The sequence below is a fragment of the Phyllostomus hastatus genome, unplaced genomic scaffold (genome assembly GCF_019186645.2).
Source record: "Phyllostomus hastatus isolate PE091 unplaced genomic scaffold, TTU_PhHast_1.1 phas_scaffold_78, whole genome shotgun sequence".
NCBI classification, from domain to species: domain Eukaryota; kingdom Metazoa; phylum Chordata; class Mammalia; order Chiroptera; family Phyllostomidae; genus Phyllostomus; species Phyllostomus hastatus.
Genome location: NW_025334041.1, coordinates 96,475,159 through 96,500,156, shown reverse-complemented (window position 1 = coordinate 96,500,156; position 24,998 = coordinate 96,475,159). Strand labels below are relative to the sequence as shown.

Below are 24,998 nucleotides of genomic sequence, written 5' to 3'. Positions count from 1 at the left end.
GCCAATAAATAGAAGCAGCCCAAGTGTCCATCAATAGATGAGTGGATAAAACAACTCTGGGACATTTACACAATGGAATAATACTTGACTATAAAAATAAGAAAATGTTACCCTTTGTAACAGTATGGATGGACTTAGAGAACATTATGCTAAGTGAAATAAGCCAGTCAGAGAAAGACAAATACCATATGATTTCACTCATATGTGGAATCTAATGAACAAACTAAACTAACAAGCAGCATAGAGACAGACTCATGAATAGAGAACAGGATGACAGCTAAGGTGGGGAGCCTAGGGGCTGGAAGGATTAAGCAAAAAGGAAAAAGGACTCATGGACACAGACAACAGTGTGATGATTGCAGAGGGGAGGGGGGTATAAGGGAACTAAATGGTAATGGAGAAAATTACAATAAAAAATTTTAAAAAAGAAATGTGGTTGCATCTGGGGAGTGGATTTGGGGTTAAGAGAGAGACTTACTTTTCCTTGTATAACTTGCACAACTGACTTTTTTACAGGTATGCATTATTTTTTAAGTTTTCTAAAATAATAAATAAAGTAAAATTTCAGAAGTTATTGTGATTCCTACAAAGCCAGTGGTCTAATATAAACCATTTAGATCTTAACAAAGCCACGCTGGAGTTCTTGACCTTTCTGACCCCAACCCTGCTGACAGTCCAGGGCAGCCTTTCATTCCATTCCCCACAAACAGTTAATGTTTTTTAAGTGGATAAAATAAATAAGATAGAATCATAAAGGAAATAAAATCTATTAAAATTAGTTATCACAGTATTTTTAAAAACTAGATTTGACAGTGGGTCAGACTTTTGAAATAGTGATGAACATAAATTGAAAACAACTTCAATTTCTCTTGTTGGAAAAATCATAAGTAATGCTGATATGACATGGTTTTTAATGTAATTACAGAAAATGCTAAATTCCAGTTAAAACCAGTGAAAATAAAGATGCGACTTTTCTTCCTCCCTTCCAGGTTCACAGACTGCTCTGAAGTCCATCCAGACATTCACTGAACCAGGACTTTAAATTAAGAATGCTTTCTTTATAAAAATTCACTGGGATTAAATTCTTGTTATTCAAAATAAAGAATTTAATATAGATTCTTGCCATGAGGGTTTCAGGTGAGTAGCTAAATGAGTATGTTACTATGTATTTTTCTTAATTCCAACTTATAAACATGCTTGAGATCTTTATTTTTCTAAGATAACAGTCAACAGTTTCATAGAAATATTACAACAATTTTGCTTGAGTTTATACTAATGTATGAAATGAAAAATAGATCAACTACCCAGTGAATTGTTGCCATGTAGACACCTGTTAATGTTGGAGTTAGTTTTTTTTTGGCAATTGAACTTCCCCTTTTTTCTCTACCTCACCCTAAAGTCAATGAATTACAGTTTTGTTTTTTGTTTTTTTTTTGTTTTTTTAAAGATTTTATTTATTTATTTTTCAAGAGGTAAGGGAGGGAGAAAGAGAGAGAGAGAAACACCAATGTACAATTGCTGGGGGGCCATGGCCTGCAACCCAGGCATGTGCCCTGGCTGGGAATTGAACCTGCAATGCTTTGGTTCGCATCCCGCACTCAATCCACTGAGCTACACCAGCCAGGGAGAGTTACAGTTTTTAACATTTCCTTTACTTTTTCTCTGTGCGCAGGACTCAGCTAATAGCATCTCCCATATCTCTCCATGTGTATGACAGATGGCCACTGGAACCTACATTTTCATTTGATTTTATGTAGCATTATGTTTGTCACCCTGGGGTGCATGGTTAAGAGAAATTGCTCAAATTCCAAAGTCCCTGACTTTTAAGCAATCGTTGATGCTTCCTTTTGCCTCAATCATCAAATCTGTTAGCACTTTGAACCCTCTTTAAGTTGCAAAATGTCCACTTGAAAACCTTAATCAGTCAGAAAGTTGGTAAATTATACCTTCACGCTATCCATATTGAATACCCATTACTCCTGGACATAGCACATTAACTGACTCATTAGCTATTTCAAACCATATGGACTTGGGTTTGGGTGGGTCATTTTGATAATATCCTGAGGTGAGTTTCCTAATTATTGCAATTATGTGATCTCAATCACGAGGCCAGGCTCACAGAATAGTGTCAGTGCCTTTAGAATGGGTGTCAGTGCACCCAGACAATGACTGAGATGAGCAACATGCTCTTTGGTTGTTATAAGTCCCTTGATATCCCAAAAGTAATTACTTGCAAAGTTTTGAGAAGATGCCAGAAACAGGCTAAGAATGGAAGAAGCTGGAATGTCGCGGTGCTTGACAATCATAAATAGATTACTCAGAGTTGAAAGCGGAAAAACTTGAATGCCTTATGTTGACACTGCTTAAACCTTATGTTTGTTTCCAATGTATATCTTGTGGAGTATTTTAAGTAACAATGCAGATATTTTTTAAAAGGAGTGAGAAAGTGCAAGTGTGAAAATCATGTTGTCTGTGAGAAATTCTGTGATGGTATCACCAAACGGTAAGAGGTTACACATTCACGTACCAAAATTGGAGGAGGGGATAAAAAGACATATTTTTAAATAACTGAAAGTTGTTTTTATAGCAGTAAAATATACTTAAAAGTTATCATTTTAACTATTTTGAAGTGTACAGTTTTGTGGCATTCAGTGCATTACAGTGTTCTGCAGCCATTATCACTATCCAACTCCAGAGGTTTTTCATCTTGTAAAACTGAAACTCTGGACCAATTAAATAATAACTCACCATTCCCTACTCTCCTCCTCTGGCAACTAACATTCCATTGTCTGTCTCTATGCATTTGACTGCTCTTGGTTCTTCATATAAGTGGAATCATATAATTTGTTCTTTTGTGACCAACCTATGCCACTTAGTGTAATACCTTCAAGGCTCACCTATGCTATAGAATATATTCAAATTTCCCTCCTTTTTTCACTCAACAATATTCCATTGTATGAATGGATAGATAGATGATAGATGATAGATAGGTAGATAGATATCATGTTTTGTTTATCCATTCATCTGTCCATGGACACTTGGGTTGCTTTCACCATTCGGCTGTTGTGAACAATATTGCTATAAACATGGGTGTACACATATCTGTTCAAGTACCTGCTTTCAATTCTGAAAAGTTTTTTATTTTTATCCTCAGCCAAGGACATTTTTTAAAATTACTTTTAGAGAAAGAAAGTAAGGGAGAAAAACATCAATGTGAGAGGAAGCGTCATGGATTGCTTTTTATATGCACCTAGACACAAGGATAGGACCCCCAACCTAGGTATGTGCCCCGACCCAGAACTGAACCCACAACCTTTCAGTTATAGGACAGCGCTCCCACCAACTGAGCCACACAGGCTAGGGCTGAAAGGTTATGCTTTAAGAAACAAAATAGTGGATGTGCGTTTTTAAAGCCTGCCTTCTGTACAGGCATTTAGAAGTTACCAACTACCAACTACAAATTAAAACTAAAATGGTCAATTTGAAAGTGACACAAAGGAAATCCCCAACTTTTTCTGGTTTCTTTAATTAACAGACAAAGATAAACATTAGAAATAAACAATTTCTTTTTTCTAAGAATGTAAGATATATATGATGGGATGAGGACAATCACAGTTGCCAAAATGGGTCAGCTGGGGACAATACCTGAACATCGTTACAGAATAAATACAAGCCTACCTTGTTTTATTGCACTTCACATGTTATACTTCTTATCGATGGAAGACAAGGCTCTTCACCAGCACAGTGATTATGGCTCGCTTTGCTACAGTGGTCTAGAATGGAACCAGCAGTATCTCCAGATATGTCTGTACTGAAGCTTTGAAGGGGAGTGGTAATGGTCAGGCTGGTGTAAACAACCAAATGATTGAAATATGGAGGTTTACAGGAAAGAAACATGTAATTCCACAACTGAATACTAATGGAGAACAGATAACTTGCTGGTAAGAAATATTTTTGTGTCTCAGAAAAAGTCTAGAGTTGGAGAGACAAAGAGCAACTCTAAAATACACATACACACACATACACATACACATTGTGGTTGATGATGTAAATGGGTCTCAGGTTTGCAAAGCACCACTCACAGTAATGAAAAGTTTGAGGGTTCAGAGGCTGGAATAGCGTCAGACAGCAGAAGACATCAGGAATTAATGGGTGTGTGAGTGTGTGATTCTATAGGAATTAAAGCATTTGATAGAGTGTAATATCAATTGGTAGTGGGAGTCTAAATTCAGTAGATTTATAGTATTCAACAATCATACTATTGAGAAGACATTCCCATTGGCTTTAGTACTTTTAAATTTGTTCTTGATGGGAAAGAAAATCCTGGCCTTCTTGATATTTTATTTTGGAATCATTCTTCTAAAATGGGGCCTATCCAACTTTATTCCTAGCCAGCCTACCCACAGATACTGTTGAAGAAAATCTATTACCTCTGGCATAAGGGCCAAATACTGTACAGACATTTTATTTCAAGGTTGTCATGCTCTTATGAAGACCTGACCCCTAAAATTCTAAGTTCTTTAGCTGGACTCACCAGTGTTCAAGTAACAATGCCTGCTGAGGGGGCTGAATTGAGTTGGTTAATGTGACAGCTGCTGAGTTGAATCAATAAACTGGGGAGTTAAAGATTATCTAAAGAGATTCAAATATAGGGGAAAAATTTTTATTAGAAACCAAATATAAATATAGGAGCTTGCATTATTTGCCTTAGCATTAACTTAGAGAATGAAGTCAGAAAGACCGGATGGCAAGGCTTCTTTCCTCTCCAAGAGACTGCTCACCTGGTTGCTCTTTAACGGAGCCATCCTCGTCCTTAACCCCACATTCTGCTGAGTGTTGTTGTGCAAGGTGAAGGACAATGGTGAAGAGCACAAGTTCCGCAGCTAGGCTGCCCGGGTTTAAGTTTTGTCTCTGTTGCTTCCAAGCGTGTGGCCTTAGGCAGGCAACTAAACTGCTAAAAGAGCCTCAGGTTCATCCACTGTAAAAAAAATGGGGGGAAGGGACAAAAAAATATATATATATCTTTGTTCTTGTTTATTTATTAAATGACTTAATAACTATAAAGCAATTACACCACAGCCTGGGACCTATTAGTAGCTCAATAGATGGTAAGCCATTACTCTTGCTGTCACTGTGGTTTCCTTTCATTTGACTTCTTAAGAATTCTAAAGCCAATTTTACAGAAAGTCCAAATTAAAGAACCAGATAATAGAAGAAAATCATAGGTCATTTAAAAAAATTAAAATATTTACTCTGTTTTAACCCTAAGTTAAATGCTGTTTATCTACTTTTGTGTTCATCGCTCAGAACTGTCCTGTGAAGTCTGCTCATGCAAAAGGCATTATTGTCTCTGTTAGATCTGATGGACAGCCAAAACCTGGGGCCTGAACTTTTTGTCCAGGGACAGAATGAATCGTGCAGCTGGATTAAAGATGCCCTTCTATGCTGGAATGCTTTATGTGGGTGTTTTTCATAGTTGGTTCAGTTTACCAAAGAAAGGATGCCAATTGAGTGGCTTTTATAGAAAAGGTAAGCTTCTGCTCGAGAGACTCAGAAACCTTTCACCTGACCTTTGCAGATCGCTGACTCCTGTATTAGCCTTTCCAAGTAGTGTCTCCTTTATCCAACTTTTGCTCCCATACTCCCAGTCCCTTTTCATCTAATTTATGAGATGTACAAAGCATACATCAGTTTGTAATGGTTCCTGTGATTTCAATATAGATAACTACTTCTCAGGCATTAAATAGTGTTCTACAAAACTATGTGTAAATGACATAAAATGGGACTCTATTGTGAGATTTTAATACTTCAATTATTGCAAGTCTTTTCTCTTTCACTGTCCTCTGCCTCGCTTATTTCATCACATCATGGAGAAGTGCAAAGTGAAAATTGCCTGGCATACTTTCTGTTGAGAGGGAATGGAAACATCTCTAAATTGCTGAGATTGTTGGAATGTCCTGTTGCCCAAGAGCTAGTGTTGCCAGTTGAGCCAATGATTTGAGATACAGAGAGAGAGGGAGGGAGAGAGAGTCAGTTTAGTATTTGATTTTTGTAATTAATTTTTATAACATGAAAGTGGCCTAGATATTTAGCTAACAATAGTTGATGTGACTCCTCTAAAGACCGCAGATTCACAATACTCTTCCTCTGAATATGAAATCATGAATAATAGGCAGATTCAAAATAGTTTGGAGTTTATGGATGAAGCTTGTAAGTATTGGGGGATGCGGCATTTTAAAAGAGTTAATACATTCTGTTTTCATTTTAGAATGTATTGACCTTAATGGAATAAAAGACAATTTAGTAACTTATCATATCTATATAGTCTGGTGGCAAAAGCAAAATCTTTCTTTGTTGACTGCTGAAGGAATAAAAACCTACACATTTTAGTAGGTTTGCGTTAGCCTGTGGCTTTATAGTTTTAAACTTTCATTTAAAATAAAGTAATAATAAGTTAAATAATTATACCATTCTGTGCAAATTAAGGAAGCCCTTCCTTTTTCAACCATGTTTTCCCCCAATTGTCTAGCACCTTCATCCCATCATATTGCAAATTTAAGGGCACCAACCCAAGAGGCCCAGTGATTCAACAGAATGAGAAAAACCTCACTGAGGCCAGTGACAATCCAGGGTATGACGTAAGGACAAATGCCTCCTCATCCAACCCCGTGAACACAAGGTCCTTTGAGTATTCAAATTACATCCCAAGAAAGGCACCAGAAATGGGTAGTGGTGAGAAAACTTCTAAAGAGTTTAAGCAACAGTTATGGTTGGTAATATAACCTCTAAAATAGCTGAACATGAATCCAAAGCAGTCTTATACACAACAAAAGACTGGATTTCTCCTACTTAAATTTATTTTTGAGAGGTCACAGGTTGGGGGTAGTGATTCAGGGAAGTTGTGAAAAGGGTTGGAAAGGGGGATGTATTTGTTAGACATCTCTGAAAATGTGGGGCTGCAGAGTTAAAGTAAATAGTCAATTACAAAGTTAGTCAACTATATAAATAAAAATTACTTTTGTGTACATAGTAGCATATAAAAATACAGATACAAATATTGACAGAACTTTCTGTTTTTAAAACAAAAATATGTATTTTAATTTAATTTATTTATTTTTAGAGAGAGGGGAAGGGAAGGAGAAAGAGAGGGAGAGAAAGATCAGTATGTGGTTGCTTCTCACGTGCCCCCTAGTGGGGACCTGGTCTGCAACCCAGGCATGTGCCCCAACTTGGAATTGAACTGGGATTGGTTCGGAGGCCGGCGCTCAATCCACTGAGCCACACCAGCCAGGGCTTGACAGAACTTTCTTACAGACTAGAGACTTTGTTTCAGACTAGAAAAATAACACTGCCTTCATCTATAAGATTTACAGAAAAAACTGTAAGCTTCCAACATGGAAGACTGACCAAAGAGAGAATGATAGGAACATTTACATTAATATAACCAGTATCTTATAAGAGAAGTCTTAAGAAGAGGAATTGGGGTTGGTTAAATGACATAGTTTTAGTAAAATGTGACCAACACTACAGTATTTGTCTATCTGGTGGGTGAGGAGGGAAACTTCACTGCTGAGGCTTTCGAATGAAGATCTGCCTAGTAAGGAAGACAGTAACTATCTGTTATTAAATAGAGCTCAAACAACCTTGTAATCTGAGTCTTGAATCTAGATGGAACATGTCTGAATACTGTACCTGGATTCACCAGCTATTTTTAGGATTCAGAGCAGGGGAAATTGTTTTTATCTTGGGACTCGTATTGATCCTGATTTAGCGCTTTGTACTCCAGGCCTCTCAGAAAAAGGTAACACTTAAGAGCAACAAGAAGTAACATCATTTCCTGGTCTGGTCCCTAGTTCCTTTTACTATATAGCTCTGCATCAAGGGATAAGAATATAAAGAAGGAAGCCTTTTCTTCCCAAGAGTAATCCAATAGAATAGTTTCTGGCTTCTTGAAATTCTTGACAGTTACATTAAAACACTTAGCCATTTGATCTGTCTTGAAAAATACCCATAGACCTTCCTAAAGATGAAAGATCTAATTGCAGTTTAGTTATCCAATAATTCCAAAAAAAAGGCAGCCGAGAATTCTATTCAATAAAGTCCTTTAAAAGCCTAAAGCACTTTACAGAAACTGATTAGCAATTTTCTATTTCTATTACAAACCAAATAGAGGGGGATTGGGGGCGGGAAAGAAAAGCAAACCTCCAGGCATGAAGTGATCAACATAACTGGAACCTTCAATTTTTTTCCACTTCATTATCTTTTACCTGTCTGGCCTGCTTCCACCTTTCCTGTCTGTCATAGACCAGTTTCCTCTCAGGCACCATTGGACTTGAACTCTTAGAAGTCTCTGTTTTTCCTCTCCAACCTAGCTTAAATGGGACCATTTTGCTTTGCACAAATTCATGTAGGAAGATTTGACTTTTGCAGAAAGAAGTTTAATTAATATTTAAGGGGAAATTTAAGTGATTTTATATTGACTAAATATAGACTTGACCAAAAGCTAGCAGTATGGTTGGCAGAGCTTGCAAATTCCTGCCCTATTTTCTTGTCTTAGCCACAGTCTTTTCTCAGGACCAGATGCAATTATTCAGATTGTTATGCTAAGATCGACATGGACAGTCTCCCTTATCATATTGAGGTTCCTTTAGGCATTTTTCTTTGTCTGTTTTTGAGTTTGTGTCAGGATGGCCACTTTGGTTTTGGACTCTGTTGAGCTCCTGGTCTACATTTATCTTTGATTGTTGACTGTTCTCTTTTACAGTTATCTGACTTTTCCTTGAGTATCTGAATTAGAAAGGCACATACCTGGCCCCTAATAATGCCTTCTGAGATCCTGAGGCATCCCTTACCCCATTTATCTTTGTTGCTTGAACTTGTGAATGATATTTGAGCTCTAGAGCCTTTGGAGTTATGTATTTTGGGGGGGATTCTGAATTTCTGTCCTGTGCAGTCTACTAGAAGAATCTTCAGAGGCCAGTTATTAAGATTATTTCTACCAGGAGCACTTTACTTCTCTAGGATGTGAACAACCCAGTTTAGCTTCATAGCCAAGTTTTTAGTAGGTGACCTCAATCATGATGTCAGTTTTATTTTTTGTGGTTTTTTTTTACCTGCATTAATTAAAAGACCTCTTCCTTTTATAAAGCAATTGCTGCATTTAGGTTGTCTGAAGACATGTTTAGCTGTTACCAGCTTGATATAGATATCAAGGTATTACTCAATGAATATGCACATAGATATCACTACTTATTTCCCCTGGTCTAATAACCTTAAGTTAATTACCCATTTATAATCTTACCATAATCTCCAAATCTGGCATGGACCAAAAAAAATCATATATATGTGTGTGTGTGTGTGTGTGTGTGTGTGTGTGTGTGTATCAGGTTATATTTGAAATGCCTATTAGATCCCTATAGAAACATCAAGAAGTAAAATAAATATACAAGCTTGAAATTCACTGCAATTTATTAAAACTTGTATGGCAGATTCTACATTTCAAAGATGGCAGCAACACTCTCTCCCATTCCACAAACTCTTCTCTGTTATGATCTGGACAGCACATTCTACCTAGAAGTGGAGCTATGTCTCTTCTCCTTAAATATTGGCAGGCTTGTAATCAATAGCATGGGGTGAAAGTGATGCACAGGGCTCTTGAGGCTGGGTAAGAAAAGGCCATGCAATTCTGCCTGTTCCTTAGGGCACTCACTCTAAAGCCCTGGGCCACCACATAAAAAGTCCCAGTACCCTGAGGCTAACATGCCCTGAGGAAGTCAAGACACAGTCATTGGCCTTGGTCTTCTAGTCCAAACATGTGACTGATCAAACTGTCAGATGATTCCAGCCCTCAGGCTACAAGTGATCCCCAGCCTGCAAATCATCCCAGCAGGGGTAAATCATCCTCTCTGTGACCTTTCTAAGCTCCCAACACACAGAATATATGTGCATAATAACATAGCTGTTGTTTTATGCCAAGTTTGGAGTGTCACTCCAAACGGTAACTGAGACAACTTGGTGTGTAAACTTTGGAGCTCACAACACATACATTTCATTTAAAGTCTTGGGACTCAATGAAATAAAAGATCATCAGTGTCTGTACCTTGAGTAGAAACTCAGCATAGACAGATTAGGCAAAGAAGATTTAGAAGGAAAAGCCAGTGGGCTAGAAGGAGCACAGGGAGTGTGTGGTGTCATGGAAGTCCAAGAAAGAGGGCTGAGGTTAGAGGTGATGCATTTTTTTGGTGATGAGACCAAGAGTACGATTTCCATTTCCTCCTCCCTTCCCTCAGAGTAATTGGCTTCAGTGTGAAGAAAAAAAACATCATTGAAGTTGAGAGGTCAAATTAAAGAAAACTTATAAATATATTTTGAATGATAATTAAAATAATTAATTAGACTTCAGATCATTAGTGCTCAGCACCAGTATCTTCCGGCTGTAATTTCCATTATTCACATGCAATCCAAATGATAGCTAAGTGCTTCCCACTCCTTCAAGGTCTAGGTAAAATGAACTCAAGACCCTTTCCTAAAATTTGTATGGATTTTCATGGACTTATGTTCTCATGGCTACATCTGAACTGAGCTTCTTCATGTGTCTTCTCTGAATTGAGTCACATCTGTTCAGACATGGAACATGGATGCTTCCATTTACACACTCATACAAACCCAAAAGAATGGAAAAAAGATAAGAGAGGAGCTGGAATTATAGCAATCCAAACAACTTTGAGTAAAACAGTTGACATTATTATTCCTGAAGTCCTTTGCTCTTCCTATAGCCAGTCTCTCCACAGTGATGACCTCTTACCTGATCTAACATCCAACCTCAAACCAACTCTCTGATTGGTCTCTTCCCCCCCTTTCTGGTTTGCTTCCCCCTCTCTTGCTTTTGGAAAACTCCAAGAGCACACTTTTCCTCAATTCTGCACAGCAATTTTCTCTTCAAGTTATCAGCAAATATAATTCCCTTTCACAGAAGAGAGTGTGGTTGTGAATGTATTAGAAAAAGGAATCCCTGTTCTTACTTTTGACTCATTTTTAATGCTTTTCCTCAGGTTTTTAGTTACTTTACCCAGGAAGGTTTCTTAGCCTATCTTCTGACTCTAACATATTTGAAAATATCTCTATTTTTATCATCATGCATAAGGATAACAACTGTGTTTAGCATTCTTAAGTCACAGTTATTTTATATGCAACTCTGTGATTGAGATGCCTTTCTTTCTTTCTTTCTTTCTTTCTTTCTTTCTTTTATTTAGTGTCATAGAAAAGAATTTTTGAGGCCCATCTAATTTTGTAGGCAATAGACTTTTGCCCTGATAGTTTATGGGTATTTTCCCTTATCTTTGAAGTTTATTATCTGTCCTTTCATTTGAATTCTAAAAAAATTGTATAAATCTTCCTATATAACAGAATTTGCTTTTTCAGATGTAAAAGATTGAGTGCTTTTATCTTGGTTTATCATTTAGATTATGTTATTTACCTCTTTCCTTTTGGTCCTCTGTCCTAAGGGCTTTAAAGGGTGGGGATTTTAGGGGAGGCCCCAGGGGAGAATCTCAATTCCATGCTTTCCAGGTGTGTTCTTTCGGGGTCACAGTCTCTACTGATGGACCATGCCAGGACAGGAAGTCATTAGTCAGTGATGCTGGTCCTGATGTTGGCCAAGGCATCATGTTGTCTGTTTGCTGCTTTTCTGGGACCTGGAGCTGACACACTACTGAGACCTAGGTGCTATCCCTAGGGGTTAATGCTTAAGGGGGTGGTCATGCAAGGGCCACCATGAGAATTGCATGAAGCCATTCTTTGGCCCCTTGTTCCTACTCCAGAGGAGGTCTAACAACATGCCAGGGGAAGAGCAGGGGAGGTTCAGAACTGCATGACCAAGATCTTGAAGGTCCGGGGGTCTAAACCACATGGCCAATGATAGGCTAGGGGAGGAAAGGTTACCCTGGGGCTTTCTGCCCCAGTGACCTTCAGTACTGGCCCATCGTTCTTTTTCTGTTCCTGTCTGGCTGACTACCAACCACAGTGACATGTGCATTGTTGCTGACTGAGTTCCCGTCCTTTTGAAATGGAGGAACTCTGTCATGAATACTTCACACTGCTAATTCACTCCCATATATTGGTATTTGAATGTTCATCACCCCTATCAAAGCCAATTCAGCATTACTAGCTTCACTTCTAGGGAATGGTTTTTGTAGCTTTCTCCTCCATAACTTGGAAGAAGGAGAAGAGAATGACCCATGAGGTATGAATGAGTGCTGAAATTTCTCCACTTTAGAAGTGAATTCTAGTGGCATCAGATGAAACCCAACCACATAGGTGTAAAAATATGTAATACTAAGATGTGGATAATATTCAGACACAAAATGAGATTAATCTGTAAAAAAAAAAAAGAGTATCCTTAAAACCTTAAAATAGAGTTGTTCTTTTGAACCGTATCATTGAAGAATAATCTTGGAAGGAAGAACTTCCAAAACTAGTTATGACTATTATCCATTAGGATGACTTCATAGGAGTAGCTTATATCCTTTTAAACATCTTTGTATGTGAGTAATTTTTTTCTTATATGCCTTAGTAAATAAAACACCGTCTTTTAAGAACTGAGACTAACATGATATGTCCTTAATTTTGTCCAAATGTTTCCTGAAGCTGTCCAATTATATGATTATTTTTTCACTTAGTATAGTTCTCAAATAGAATGTAGAATATAAGCAACACTGTATTTCATTTTCCACCAAGAAAAGGAAGTATGTTTGATATAATAATATTTGAGTCCTCTATACTTAAACAAATATCCCCTTAAACTATAAAGTATCTACATTCTACTGGGTACCTACATATCTTCCTTTAGAACTTAAGAAAAAAAACAAATGTGATGAGGTGGTAGAGATATTATTAATTTCCATTTAGAGAGATAACACACATGGATTTTTCTTTGTCAGAGTTAGTAAAATGTTTCAGAGGTCTAAAATAAAATATTAATCTACTCTCATCTTTCTTATTCTACAATCTGAGATAACCCAATATAATCACTGTCAGTATGATACCTGCCTACCCTTTCTTATGTTTATGCCAATAAATTTAATATAAATATACATATGAAGAATTTGTGAAAATACCTCAGGCAGTATCAAAAAAATGAACTAAATATATTGTAAAATTACTATAGTCAAAAGAATATGGCATTGACCGAGGAATAGACCTTTACATATACACCAGTCTATATTATGTGTGGCCATGACACATCAGCATTGATTGTTAGCCTCCTGCTTGAGTTTCCAGTGTTCTCCGTTGTCTATGGTACTGCTATCCAACAGAAGTTTCTATGATGATGGAAATATCCTATAGTGTGTGCTGTCCAATAGGGTAGGCACTAGCTATGGGTAGCTATTGGGCATTTGAAACCAGGCTCATAAAATAGAGTTACTGAATTATTTTTTAATCCTGCACAAGGGTATGCTTATTGCTTTTAGAGAGAGAGAAAGAGAGGGATAGATACATTGATATGAGAAATATCGATCAGTTGCCTTTCCTATGCATCCCCACTGGAAATCGAACCCACAACCTAGGTATGTGCCCTCACTGGGAATTGATCCGCAACATTTTGGTGTACAGGGTGACACTCCAGGCAACTAAGCCACTCACCCAGGATGGGGTACTGAATTTTTTATTGTAAATGGTCACAAATGGTTTGTGGCTACTGTACTGGACAGCACAGTTTTATAATACTAAGTCTTATCTGCTTATCAAGCATTTAAGGTCCGTCAAAATTTTATCTCAGACAACCTGAGCTCCGGTCCTATAAGGCTTGATAATAAAAACTGAGAGTGGAGCTGTGAACTCACAAAAGGAAAGCCTGAAAACATGGCTTACATGACGCATGAGACAACTGGTGTTGCTTTTCATTTGATTACATCATCAATGCTATTTTTATTGAAAGCACAACTTCTGCTAAAAAATCATTTAACTACTTTCCCTTCCTCCTTTTCTAGCTTGTGTTTTTGATTATTGCAGGCATGTTAGTTGGAGGGGGTGGGGAACAGAAGATAAATGGCTATAGAATGTGAATACAGTCTTAATAAACTTTTATGTTGTTTATATTAGGGGAATGGATGTGGTGGGACTAACACCACTTTTGGCTAGCCAGTATTAGGTTACACCATATTCCATTTGATACATATTTACTTCCAATTATTTGGCAGTAGGGCTCAACTAATTAACATCTCTAGAGGAGAGTTTATGGAGCCTGTTGACATACTCAAAGATGACACTTTAAATTTTTTCGTAGCCTTGTCTTTCATTTATATGGACAATCAAGAATTGTGTCTTTTGGACAAATAAGTTCATGCTTTGAGATTGTCTCATATTTAAAGAATGCAAAGGACATAGATATTTGGTTTGGTGTATATATAATAGGTTTGCAATTCTTTTTATCTTCAAAATTTCTATGTCAGTAACTGCTCTCCAGGGATTGTGCATTTATGAGTGCGAATGGCCTCCTGATTTTTATAAAATAAAAACTAGCTCTTCTTTGGCAGGCAAAATGTTTCCAGTGAAGTGATCTCCTTTTGCACATTAAATAACAAAGATTGGATTTTTCTAGATGTTTTGTCTACGCAACATCTTTAACACTTTAATTGATTTGAGATGATCTTGGCTTTGTAGAGTATGCTCACTAAATGGTTAGGTTTTTCTTTTTTCTTTGAACCAGTGTAAGCATTTTACAGCACCTGGCTCTTTGAAAAGCAGGACCCATGCCTTACCTACATACAAGTTGGCACACAGCCAAGGAAGTCCTTTTGTGTGTGCTTGTGGTGAATCATTCAGCATCTGTAAGGTTTATCAAAATTGCGCTGTTTGAAAACCTTGTTTTCCCTCTGTTTTTTTTTGTCTTCTGATGACTCATACTTTAGTGCTTTTATGTCTAGATTCTCTTTTCTTTCTTGTTTCTCATCATGTTCATTCAGAAGACGTTCTTTCACTAGTTCCAAAATTTGTATTTCTATATTCTGTCAGTTTTCATCTTGAAACATACACACAGCAATATGCTCTGAATCATAAAATTCTGCATTAAATCCCAACACTTAAAAACCCCACATACTCTCAGTACAGGTTTACCTGCACTTCTGTTCCCATTTTTATTCAGTAAAAATTTATTAACATTTTAAATTCATTGGCACTTGAACTTTTATGATGTCATCTGTTAGGAACATTTTGGCTACAAGAAACATAAAAATCAATGCTAAGTGGTTTAAACAATAGGACATACCATCTCATGGATGAATATGACAAGTATCGTGGCTTTAAGGTTAACCGAATCAATAGTTCAATAATGGTCCCAAGGACTCAGGCTCTTTCCTCATCTTTCTCTTTAGCCATTGTTTTAAGTCATTTGATGGAGGTATAATTTATATATAATAAAATTAATAAAATTTAAGTGTACAATTAAATGAGTTTTGACACATGTATAATCATGTAATCACTATCACAATCAAGAAATTAAACATCTCCATCATTCCAAAAAGTTCCCTTAGCACTTTTGCAGTCAGTCCCATCCCCCCAACCTGGGTCCCTGGCAATTTCAATGGCATTATATAGTTTATACTCTTTGTGTCTTTTTTTCCTTCACATAGCATCATGCTTTTGATATCTATCCAAGTTTTTGCCTGTATCAGTAGTTTATTTCTTTTTATTGCTAAGTGATATTTCGTTGTATAGGAGATATGATGTATATCACAATTTGTTTATCCATTCACTAGTTGATGGGAACTCCGGGTATTTCCAGTTTTTGGCTATTACATATGAAGCTGCTATAAACATTCACATACAAGTTTCTTTTTTTTTGCTTTTGTGTATTTAAAGTATATTTTATTGATTATGCTATTATAGTTGTAGCATTTTTTTCTCCACTTTATCCACCTCCACCCTGCACCCCCCTTTCACCAACATTCTCCCCCACTCCCACATAGTTTATGTCCATGAGTTCTACATATAAGTTCTTTGGCATCTCCATACTAATCTTAACCCCTCCATGTCTATTTTGTACCTACCAATTACGCTTCTTATTCCCTGTGCCTTTCCCTCTTCTTCCCTCTCCCTACCCCACTGACAACCCTCCATGTGATCTCCATTTCTGTGATTCTGTTCCTGTTCTAGTTGTTTGCTTTTGTTTTTTAGGTTCAGTTGTTGATAGTTGTGAGTTTGTCATTTTAATGTTCATAGTTTTGATCTTTTTCTTAGATAAGTCCCTTTAACATTTCCTATAATAAGAGCTTGGTGGTGATGAACTCCTTTAACTTGACATTATCTGGGAAGCACTTTATCTGCCCTCCCATTCTAAATGAAAGCTTTGCTGGATAGAGTAATCTTGGATGCAGGTCCTTGCCTTTCATGACTTGGAACACTTCTTTCCAGCCCCTTTTTGCTGGCAAGATTTCTTTTCAGAACTCAGCTGACAGTGTTATGGGCACTCTTTTGTGCCCATAAGAGGAAAGGAGACAGTTACCTTTCCTCTTGCTGCTTTTAAGATTCACTCTTCATCTTTAATCTTGGGCAACTTAATTATGATGAGCCTTGGTGTGTTCCTCCTTGGGTCCAATTTCTTTGGGACTCTCCGGGCTTCTCAGACTTCCTAGAAGTCTATTTCCTTTCCCAGATTGGGGAAGTTCTCCTTTATTATGTTTTCATATAAGTTATCAATTTCTTGCTCTTCCTTTTCTCCTTCTGGCACCCCTATGATTTGGATGTTGGAACATTTAAAGTTGTCCTGGGGGTTCCTGAGCCTTTCCTCATTTTTTTGAATTCTTGTTTCTTCATTCTGTTCTGGCTAAATGTTTATTTCTTCCTTCTGGTCCAAACTATTGATCTGAGTCCTGGTTTCCTTCCCATCTCTGTCAATTCCCTGTACATTTTCCTTTATTTCACTTTTCATAGCCTTCACTTTCATTTTATGACCATATTCAACCAATTCTGTAAGCATCTTGCTACCAGTGTTTTGAACTGTGCATTTGATAGGTTGACTGTCTCTTTGTCACTTAGCTGTACTTTTTTCTGGAGCTTTGATCTGTTGTTTCATTTGGACCATTTTTTATTTTTGTCTCTGTGTGCCTGTATTAAGGGGTGGAGCCTGAGGTGTTCACCAGGGCGGGGCAACCCAGGTCCAAAAGGGAACAATGCTGCTTGTTCAGCTCTCTGCCAATTGTCAGTCATTCCCCCTGCTACCCACAAGCAAATTGGGCCCTTCTGTTGCTGATTCCTGGGTGGGTGGTTTTGTATACATTCTAGGACCCTGTGGGTCTCTCCCATGAACTCTCTTGTGTGGCTGGGAGTTTCTCCTGCTGCTGCCTCAACCCCCACTGGTGTTTTTAGTCAGGGGCTTTGAGGCTTTATTTCCCCATTCTGGAACCTGGGTTGTGCAGTCTGTCTGGTTCCCCAGTTGTTCCTCCCACTTCATCCACATGCAAATGTGGGATCGCCTGCTCCACCAGCCACCTTGCCTGGTCCATCAGTGGCTGCCTTGCTGTGAGTGCTCTCTGCCCAGCTGTCTATCTCTGTCCCTTCTACCAGTCTGGATGAATATCTCTTCTTTAACTCCTTGGTTGTCAGACTTCCATACAGTTTCATTTTCTGTCAGTTCTGGTTGTGCTTTTGTTTTTAAATTTGTTGTTGTCCTTCTTTTGGTTGTGCGAGAAGGCACAGTATGTCTACCTACTCCTCCAACAAGTCTTCATGTATACATAGTTCTACATTTCTCTTGGGTAAATATTTAGGAACATGATTGCTGGGTCATATGTTATTCATATGATTGACATTGTATGAAATTGATAAACCGTTTTCCAAAGTGGCTGTACCATTTTTGATCTCCACCAACAGTGTAAGAGAGTTCCAGTTACTCCACACACTTATCAAAACTTGATATTTTAACAGTGCTTTTTGAAGAACAATACCTTTTTCATTTTAATGAAGTTAATTTATCAGTTTCTTCTTTTAGACTTTCAGCCACTTTTTTGGTACACTCTAATTACACAAACTCAAAGATCAGAAAGATTTGCCAAGTCCAAGATCATAAGGACTTTCTTCTAGATTTTCTTCCAAAAATTAAAAAAAAAAATTAGCCCTTATATTTAGATTTACTTCTATATCAATTTCAAAATAATTATTATGAGGGGTATGAGTTAAAGGCTGAATATATGTGTGTGTGTGTGTGTGTGTGTTTTCTAACCTTTTTTGTTGAATGTTCTGCTATAAGAGGCCACTTAACCCTGAGTCAAATCAAATCCAGGGAAAATACACATCCCTGGGAGGAGACCTAAGGTGTTTAGGAAGGTCTCACTGAGTTGACTTTTGAATAAAGATCTGAAGAAAGTGATAGAGCAGGCATTCAGTCCCCAGATTGAAGGATGGTTCATGCAGAAGGGAAATTGTAAAGGTCCCAAGAAGAGCAAGAGGGCATGTGGCTGGAGAGAGAAATAGGATACGGCTTGGGGGAGGGTGAATGTGCAGAACATGTAGATCATTGTAGGCAAGCCATTCTCAACCAGTAAACATTTTGGCAAAATTTACAAATTTTGGTAATATCTGAGGACATTTTTGGTTGTCATAACTTGCAGGGGAAGAGGGGGTGCTAGAGACACTCTTGATGCTGTTAAGAAACCCACAATCCTGAGAAGAATTCAACTTTTGAACATCTTTCCTTTATCAACAAAGAATTAAGTGGCCCAAATATCAATAGTACCAAGTTTGAAAAATGCTATTGTAGGTCATAGTGAGGAGTGGCTAATACTGAGTGAACTAGAATGACACTGAAGTGTTTTGAGAAGAGAAATTATTAATTTAAGTTTTTAAAGCTATCACGTGGCTATTTGTTGTGGGGAAAAACCCCCCAAAACTAAATGGATAGATGGGTAGGAAATAGGATAGCATTTAGGAAGGTACTACAATTATCCAGGAAAGAAATAATGGTTTGGACCAGAATAATAGCAGTTGGGGTGGTAAGAAGTGAGGGATTCTGAGTATATTTTCAAAGTTAACCTAATAGGACTTACTAACTGAATGTCTATGTCCTAAAATTCTATGTTGAAACCCAATCCCCGGTGTGATGGCATTTGGAACTGGTGTTCTTGGGAAGTGAACTTCCCAGCCTACAGAAATGTGAGAAATATTTTTTTGTTGTTGTTTATAAACCACCTAGTCTATGGTACTGTGTTATTGCAACCCGAAAGGACTATGACACTAACATACTGGGTATACAGGTGAAAGAGAGGAACCATGTGTGTTCCCTCAAGAGTAATCTGTTGTGCCTGGTGCTGGAGCTGCATCTTCCTAAAGAAAGTAACCTGGATAAATGGACAGAAACCTAAACAAATTGGGGATGGAAGAAAGAATACCCACACGGATGTGTGGACAGGCTACCAACAGTATTTGTTATATATATATATCTTATAGAAATAAGAATGGACATTGTTGGACTGTGAATGACTACCTTAAAGGGCACAATTATTCTACACATAGATGGTTGAGTTTCTTTTAAAAGTATTTTTATAGCCACAGCACCAAGTGCTGTTTAAAAAAATGTTTCCTCATGCAATCATTCATTTGGTGACAACCTGAGAGACGTGGGTAGTCCTAAAACCTGTTCCATCAGTCATTAAAGGACTTGTATTTTCCCTTTAGTATTTGTATCCCAAGCACTTAATGACTTCCTACATAGGAAATTGAGGTATTGCTTAATAATTGCTTTCTGAGCATTTGTTTTTGTCTACCCTAAAATATTATAAGCTCACTGAGTCCTCACTATGCTTTAGAAATTCCTTAAATTATCCTAATCATCTTTATAACTGTAACCTGTTACAGATTCTCTCCTTGACCAAACTCTAATCAGGCTTCTATGCCCAAAAGTCAACTAGGCCTTGACTTTTGGGCTTTCATGTTCTTTCTATTCTTGTCCAATTTTAGTAAGCATCTTGCTAAATCAGTTTGGCCAGAACCCCCCATCTTCCATAACTGATCACCCCTGAATTCTCATGGAGGTCCCCATCCTCCACAATCCCCCTAGTGAAGTCTGATTACCCTGGCTTCCCATGAAATCCTGTGAGCTCAGTTTCACCAGAATCCTCCCTTTACTCCAGCTCCTGTGGTCCACTGACTCTCACCCTGCTTCTCAGCTATACATTTCTACTTCCTGTTGTTGTATTTGGAACTGAGCATAGCTCTTTTTCCTATTTCAATAATTTTGAACAAAACCTTCCTTACCATTTTAACAAGTGTCAGAATATATTTTTGTTAACAAACCTTTTTTGTTAATAACCCTAATAACTAGGGTTATTTCCATTTTGCAGACAATAAAATTGCAGTTTTGTCAAGTAATTACATTTAAGAAAGATTATCCATCTTGTAAGTCGAGCATTATTTACAGTAGACAGTATATAGAAGCAACCCAAGTGCCTATCAATAGAGTAGATAAAAAAAGTGGTGGTTCATTTATATGATGGAATATTACTCAGCAACAAAAAGAATGAAATCTTACCATTTTTGACAGCATGGATGGATTCAAAGAGTATTATGCTAAGTGAAATACATCAGATAGATAAAGACATATGCCATATGATTTCATTTATATGTGGAATCTAAAGAACAAAACCAATGAACAAACAAAATAGAAACAGACTCAGGTACAGCCCACAGATTGATGGTTGCCAGAGGGTGGAGTGTTGGTGGCTGGGTGAAAAGAGGTGAGGAGATTAGAAACTATGAATTGGTAGTTACAGAACAGTCAGAAGATGTAAAGTACAGCATAGGGAATATAGCCAATATTGTAATAACTATAGGGTCAGGTGGGTACTAGAAACTTCTGGGGGAACACTTTGTGAGGAATATGACTGTCTAAACACTATGCTGTACACCTGAAACTAACACAAAATAATATTGAATGTAAATTGTACTTAAAAAATAAAAGTAAAGACAGATTATTCAACTAGTAAATGATTGGTCTTGAGCCAACATGCCTTTTAAAACTTAACCGCTGTGTTATAGGCACTCCTACTCACACTAGCCTTCTTGCTCAGGCGGGCCTGGCTTGTTTGTTAATTTTTTGGGAAGTGGCCAGTAAGGGCTTGGCGATTCGGTTGGAAGCTCTCAGTACTTAGATCGTGGTACACCGGACCTAAAATTATACCAACAGAAATGTTTGTCCTGGTTGATTCACACTGAACTGATCTGATGGCTGATATTGAGACTCTGGCGGGCGAGGGTGAATGACGATAATACAGCTCTCATTCTCGATTTAGAACCGCCGCTCCCTCTTCCCCTCCGCGGCCCCCCAGCACGACAGCCGCTGGACGGAAGGCACCGGCCTCACCGCGACTCGGCGAGCTGGGGCTAGTCTACCCAAGCGAGGTGGCGCTGGTGAGCCCGGCGCCACACGCCCCGGTGCGGGGAAGTTAGTCTGGCCTCTTCCGCGGGCCGGCCCGGAGCAGGGCCCGCCTCCCCGCAGGATTGGAGGCCCGCGGCCCCGCCTGGGCACCGGGAGGTCGGCGGGAAGCAGTGCGCGGGTCTCAGATTTCTCTGCTGGCCCCACCCGTGCTGCGTCCCAGTGCCGCGAGGAGCAGCCGTCGGAGCTGGGTGCAGGCCGGGTTCCGCGGTTGGTTCCTTGCTGTTTCAAAACTCCGAGCGAGGACCCGACACCCCCTTCAACTCGCATATGCCCAGAGCGCTGGTGGGGAAGCGGGTACGGTTCCCTTTCTCCGGTCCACCAAGAGCTTGAACCGGGCAGTAAGTCTCCAGACGCGGGAGGGCTTCGCGGTGGGTCGGGCAGGCCTGCCCGGAGTCCCGGGGCTGCGGACTGGGGGCCGAAGCCAGTGCTGGGCCGCGCTGAGCTCATCTGCCGGCCTCACTCCAAATTCTGGTTGGTTTTCAGACCTTTGGGTGTCGGTTTTCCGTCCCGGAAGCTCTTGTTGAACCCTTTTCATCACAGCCCCAGGAAGAAATCCAGAAGCATAAGGGATACCCGGGGACTGACCAGGAGAGGAGGATGCCTCTTCTCTCTGGGAAAGTGAACCCGGGATCCACGCCAGGATGTGAATTTTACAGTCAGTCTCATTTCAAGTCTCAAGTTCTGATGCCCCCAAATTTTTACTCTTCTTAAAGTTGTTCTTTGGAGACTTCAGGTTTAAAGTCAGCAAATATGTACTGGATACCAGTATATATAAAGTACTGGTCAAGAGGCACCACGACAAAACTTTTTCCTACTTGAGGCTTAGTTCACCATCTAACTTCCCGGCCCCCCTTGTGTTCCCATTGGGAGAAGGGCAGGTGGATGTCCTTAAAGATTTCAGCCGGGCTCCTTTCCTCCACCTGGGGCATTGCTGCTAGATAAACGATAGGAAGGCATTGGATGAAAGTAAGTGAAGGAGAGAAAACCTATTAAAAGGAACAGAAACTTTCTCATTCTGAAGATGGGGAGATGGTACAACAAAAATTTTATGCTAACTTTCGTTCAAAAGCACTCAACACTTTACAAAATGCTTCGGAAATACAGGATTGCAGTTGCCTTCACTTTCAGATTAGTTTCAGGCAATTATGCCGTCCTCCTCCCCTAAGAAATTTGCACTTTCAGTGTAAAAATCGCTCATTGTGAAATTCACTGACCTGTGCACAATTATAATGAATTGATTAAAGTCATGTGACTGTACTGTGGGTCTGTGCTTTTGTTGTTGGCTGTGCCACGTTAACCTCGCAGGCAGAGCAGTTTCCACTTTGGTGAGGGTGGCAAAGGGACAGGATATAGAAAAATCGGAAGAAGCTGAAAGAGGAGTATGTTAGCCTGAGGCTGCCCAGTGGCCTAGTGGGCTGCTAAATTATAAATCCATGAAAGTCTCAGGCTTCTTTAACAGTGTGTCATTTGCTGTTTGGTGATGATGTACATTGCCGTCTTTTGTACTTTTTTGGTCCAAAGCTGTATTCTTTCCTAGTGGCCCAAGACCTCATTTCTGACACTGCATTCTCAGTGAAAGGAGCATGCACAATTTATCTGTCATTGGAAATTATTAACTCCATTTTTAAATTATTACTAGGTATTATAGACCCCCAAATGAATTTTGGAATGTTGAATTAAGTTCAACAGGCTTGTTTTAAAAATACCAATACCTCTTAGATTGTGCTATTATAATGTATGTGAATCTTTGGTTTAAATACATGAGGACTTCCCCAAACCCAGTTGACTCCAGAATCCTAATTTCTAGAAACCTGGGAAAGTTCCCCATAGAAGACATTTCGAGAAGTGTATTTTAACTACAAATTTTTGTGTTACAGCTGTTTTTATTTTTAATCACTGACCTCACTCACCCCTTCTGCCAGCAGAAGTAATGCCACCAAGAAGAAACAAGAAATACAAACTTCCTGTTCCACTTCCAGAAGGCAAGGTTCTGGATGATTCGGAAGGAAATAAGTGGGTTCTAGGCAAGATGATTGGTTCTGGAGGATTTGGATTGATATATTTAGGTAAAGTATAATTATAAATTACCTTATATTCTCATATATGTGACTGTAATATTTTGAAATTATAGCTTTGAAATAAAATAGAATAAATGTGCTTTATTAAGTAATATGAAGATGGTAAATGTTTAGTAGAATTTCTAGTTTCAAGACACGACTGGCCCCATTCCTTGTCCATTGTTTTCTGAATGACTCTTAGGAATGTTTTCAGTGCATAACTGCACAGGCTGCCAGACAAAAAAGTTAATGTTCTTTTTTGAGAGTGTTTTCCTGGAAACATTGCTTTTTTACAGCCCTGCAACCACACCTGCATAAACATAAACACTTCCTATTTGTTACTTTTAGTCATTAATATTTAAGTGATGTAAGGTTCTGGTAATTTCTTAGTCTCCACTAGAGCAGCGGCCCCAACCTTTTTGGCACCAGGGACTGGTTTTGTGGAAGACAGTTTTTCCACAGACCAGGGTGGGAGGATGGTTTTGGGTGATTCAAGTGCATTATGTTTAAACTCACCTCCTGCTGTGTGCTCTAGTCCCTAACAGACCCAGACCTGTACTCCAAGGTCTGGAGGTTGGGGACCCCTGCACTAGAGAACGGAACCTTGATAGCTCAAGGCGTCTAGTCTAGCATGGAATGAATTAACTTTTCTCCTGTGCACTAGAGTGGTACTCGATACATGCCATCTTCAGAAGAATTGAGAAAATAGACACTCAGTATTTTCTGTGTTCTTTGCTATATGGAGCCTTAGTTGAATATACTTGTACACTACATTTAAAAATGTTTAAGTTACACTAAATTTAAGAGGATCATTTAGGGCTACCTTAAAATCTGCAGTTTAATGATCTGGGGATATCCATTATAAGACTGGATTTAATGGATAAAATAAGATAAACAATAGTGATTAAAAATTTACCCTCAAGGATAGATTCTCCTAAATGTATTGACTCATTACATCTGTTTCTGTAGGAGTTTGAAAAAGTTGGTAAAAGACCTCCATTGAAGACATCTTGGGTTCCTCATTAAACATTTTAAACTGTGGGGTAGGAAGGACTTTCCCTCCATCCTCTATAGCTGGATTTATGAAATGAACTGACAATAGGTAGATTAACAGGAGAAAAGGTGTACAAATTTATTAATTTTTTAAAAAGATTTGGTTGTACACTAACCTGTGTACAATTATAACTAATTGGTTCAAGTTGTGTGACTGTACTGTGAAGTCTATCCATCTGTTGTTGGCCGTATCACATTAATCTCTCAGGCAAGGCAGTTTTCACGTGAGTGAGGGTGAGGAAGGGACAGGGTATAGAACAACCCAAGGAGCTGAAATAAGGATCGGTGGCTTCATGGATGCCCCCAGCCAGGTACCTGGCCCGCAGCCCAGGATTGTGACCTGACCAGGAATTGAACTGGCGACTTTTCAGCTTGCAGGATGATACACAACCCACTGAGCCACACCAGTCAGGGCCAAATTTATTAATTTTTAATGTTACATGTGTGGGAATGCTATAGAA

At 38.7% G+C, this 24,998-nt stretch overlaps 1 protein-coding gene across 7 annotated transcripts in view; it reads left to right on the top strand.

The window, feature by feature from the left end:
* Nucleotides 1–21,474: 21,474 nt before the first annotated feature.
* VRK2 (VRK serine/threonine kinase 2) overlaps nucleotides 21,475–24,998 on the top strand; it is an 89,998-nt gene continuing 86,474 nt past the window's right edge. For 2 of the 7 annotated variants that reach the window (XM_045827466.1, XM_045827460.1), the window contains exons 1-2: nucleotides 21,475–21,765; nucleotides 23,350–23,493. In XM_045827466.1, coding sequence (XP_045683422.1) covers nucleotides 23,358–23,493 — 136 coding nt within the window. In that variant the 5' untranslated portion in view covers nucleotides 21,475–21,765; nucleotides 23,350–23,357. Of the gene's footprint in view, nucleotides 21,766–21,801; nucleotides 21,899–23,349; nucleotides 23,494–24,998 lie in introns of those variants that run through there. The other 5 variants (XM_045827463.1, XM_045827462.1, XM_045827461.1 and 2 more) reach the window with 5 other exon arrangements.